At 63.9% G+C, this 3,196-nt stretch overlaps 1 protein-coding gene across 1 annotated transcript in view; it reads left to right on the top strand.

Annotated features, from left to right (window-relative positions):
* The first annotated feature begins 9 nt into the window (after window positions 1–9).
* SUSD2 (sushi domain containing 2) overlaps window positions 10–3,196 on the top strand; it is a 7,594-nt gene continuing 4,407 nt past the window's right edge. Inside the window, 4 exon segments of the mRNA XM_011960859.1 lie at window positions 10–146; window positions 1,593–1,803; window positions 2,031–2,182; window positions 2,680–2,847. Of these exon segments, the coding sequence (XP_011816249.1) occupies window positions 71–146; window positions 1,593–1,803; window positions 2,031–2,182; window positions 2,680–2,847 (607 nt within the window). The 5' untranslated portion in view covers window positions 10–70.

The raw sequence follows: 3,196 nt of genomic DNA, 5'->3' as shown, positions 1-3,196 counted from the left end.
TGGGAGTGAGCTTGTCTGGCCACCTCGCCTCAGAGCCACTGCACTGCTGGCTGCAGACACAGACTGCACCATGAAGCCAGCCCTCCTGCCCTGGGCCCTGCTGCTGCTGGTGACAGCCCCCGGCCCAGGCCCTGGACCCACAGCAGGTATGCCTCCCTGCCCTTCTGTGCCCCCATCTGTCTGTCCATCTGGCTGCAGCCAGGCCTGGGCAGACACCCCTCTGGGCTCAGCCTCTGTCCATCTGTCAGGCCATCTGTGGCTGTGCTAGGGGTGGTGGGAAGAAATTCTGAGGGTCCATGTGGTGGGACAGCCCATGGGGATGGGGAGATCTGAGCCAGGCCCACCCTAAACCCACTGGGAGCTAGGAGGGAGGCGGGGGAGACCAGCAGAGGCCTCAGCCTGCATCCCCAGTCCTGACAGGGCAGGATCGCGGAGGGGGAGCCAGGATTGTGGGTCCTCATCAGGGTGGGGCTGAATCTGGGAAAGTCTAGGGGAAGCCCCGAACTCTAGAACCAGGACACTGGCCACAGGCCACCCCCCACCCCATTTCCCATTCACCCTCCTGCCACTTATCTCACTTACAAGCATCTCTCAGCCTCCTTCTCTGATCCCTGTGCGCCACCACAGCCTTGGCCAGTACATATTTATTGTTGCTCTTAAGTGCCAGGCACTGCACTTAGTAGAGTGGGGCCAGCTGGGTGGCTCAGGCCCAGGCCTGGCCCTCGACTGGCCTCTTTTGACGGGGGATGGGGTAGGGCCAGGGACATGCGATTCCGGCCTGGGTGCAGGCACCCGCCCCAGTCCCTCCCTGCAACCCTTCCTTTATGCCAGCCCCTGGAGATATGGCCCTGCCGCAGGTCTCATGGCCCATAGGAGATGCTTTGGGCCCGGCGCTCACAGCCCCTCACAGTGTGCACCCCCACTTCCCTTTCCCCACTGCTGGGACCCCTGCTTGAAATGTCCCCCCTCTCCCCAAAAAGGAGGGGAGCAGCCCTGGCCTTCTGCTCTGAGGGCGGGGTTCTCTTTGGGGTCTCAATTGCAGCTCCTGGGAGAGTGAGAAGAGTCAAGTTCAGACCCTGCACCATTCCCTGCCAGGCCTCGAATGGGACTCTTGGCAGCCATGTCCCCCACCCCAGTCCAGGCAAGCAAGAGGGGTTCTGCAGGCTTCAGGCCCCTCAGAAGGTGCGCTGTCCACAGACACCCTGGGGAGCCAAGAGAGGTCGAGGGCTCCAGCTACCGTGGCCCTCTGAGGACCCCCACCTGTGGGATAGAGGACTTGGTGGCTGAAGTATAGTAATGCCCAGGGACTTCTCCTGACCCTGCACGGCTGAGCGGATGCAGCCTTTTGCCTCTTCTCGCTGCATTCTAGCCCATCAGGGCAACAGCCAGATGGTCTGTGCTAAGATTCATCCCATCCCCACGGGCCCTGTGCCTTCCTACCATGTCCACGTGGTGGCCAGTGCAGCTCCCGGCCAGCGTTCTCCTGGGATGCTGCTGTCCAATGGGCTGTGGGAGGAACAGAGACAGGCCTTGCACGTGGGGCAGCCAGTCCAGCACCCGCCAGGCCAGGCCCTCAGCATCCTCTCCTCCAGATGCCCAAGACAGCTGCTCCATGCGCTGTGGCGCCCTGGATGGGCCGTGTTCCTGCCACCCAACGTGCTCCGGCCTTGGCACCTGCTGCTTAGATTTCCGGGACTTCTGCCTGGAGATCTTGCCCTACTCAGGCTCCATGATGGGCGGCAAGGACTTTGTGGTGCGGCACTTCAAGATGTCCAGCCCCACAGACACCAGTGTGATCTGCAGGTTGGGAAGCCCAGGAGGCCGGGCACCGGAGCCCCACACCGCCATCCCCGTGCGTGCTGAGGGCTCAGACCCACTGGCTGGCTGAGTGGAGCCCCTTGGACCCAGGACAGGCAGGAGGGCACAGGGACGGCTGGCTGGCTGGGTTCCCCAGGGAGGTCGGGGGCCCAGACTGTCCAGAGGCTCAGCCTGCAATGGCCCAGCCCCTCCTACCACCACCATGCCTGTAGGTTTAAGGAGAGCATCCAGACCCTCGGCCATGTGGACTCCTCCGGGCAAGTGCACTGTGTGTCACCCCTGCTCTATGAGAGCGGCCGCGTCCCCTTCACCATCTCACTGGACAACGGCCACTCCTTCCCTCGCGCGGGCACCTGGCTGGCTGGTGAGCCCTCAGCCCTCCTCCCTGCCCACAGCCTGCCCCCACAGGGACTTTCCCCAGCACTAATCTATGCACACCAAGACTTGGCCCGCCTGTGCTTTGCCACTCTGGCTGAACCAGTCCCTTAGGAGACCTGCCCACCTGCGAGAGTTCCTTCAGCTCCTTTCCACTCCCTGGCATCCAGACAGCGATCCCAGCCCAGAGTGAGTGGGAGCTGCAGGGGTCCCTAGAGAGGTGGGCCGGTGCCTATCCACGGAGCTCCGCCACGCCAGGGCAGGGGAGAAGCCGGGTGGAGGCTAGAGGCGTGGGCAGTGGAGGGAGGGCAGGCCCCTGCCTCTGCGGCCTCAGTGTCCTTTTCTGCCGTGAGGGCCGGAGAGACCATCACGCAGCTGCTGCCATGCATTGGCCCTGGGGGCTCCCACAGCCCTTGAAGCCTTAGAGCCTCCTCCCTGCACACCCTGGGCCCAGGCCCTCACTCACCCCTCACCTCCCTTGCCCAGTGCATCCCAACAAAGTGTCGATGACGGAAAAGAGCGAGTTGGTGAACAAGACACGTTGGCAATACTATGGCACCGCCGACACCTCAGGCAACCTCAGCCTGACCTGGCACGTCGAGGCGCTGCCCACACAGACCGTCACCATCGAGCTGTGGGGCTATGAGGAGACAGGTGAGGCCAGCTGAGGGCTGGGGTGGCATCCAGAGCTTTGGGCCCCCAGAGGTGGGAGGAAGGGAGTTCCAGCTGTGTGGGGGCAGGAGGGGAGTTTCCAGGTGGGGCTGAGGAGGGAAGGGGATTCCAGGCAGAGACTGGGGATTCCGATGGAGGGAAGTGCAGGCCAGGGGGGTCAGGCAGGTGGGAGGGGGCAGCTGCGTGGGGCCTGGCTCCCGGGGAGGAGGCTCATGCGGAGCCCCTGCATGGCTGGCATAGCCCTGGGCCCGGCTTCCAGCAGGGACAGATCCTGGAGTGTGGCAGGAGGTGGTGGTCACCCAAGCCAGGGTCCCTGCTAGAACAGCTCCTC

The sequence above is a fragment of the Colobus angolensis genome, unplaced genomic scaffold (assembly GCF_000951035.1).
Source record: "Colobus angolensis palliatus isolate OR3802 unplaced genomic scaffold, Cang.pa_1.0 Scaffold527, whole genome shotgun sequence".
Lineage (NCBI taxonomy): Eukaryota > Metazoa > Chordata > Mammalia > Primates > Cercopithecidae > Colobus > Colobus angolensis.
Note: the sequence above shows the minus strand (reverse complement) of the source record. Positions and strands in the feature narration are given on the sequence as shown.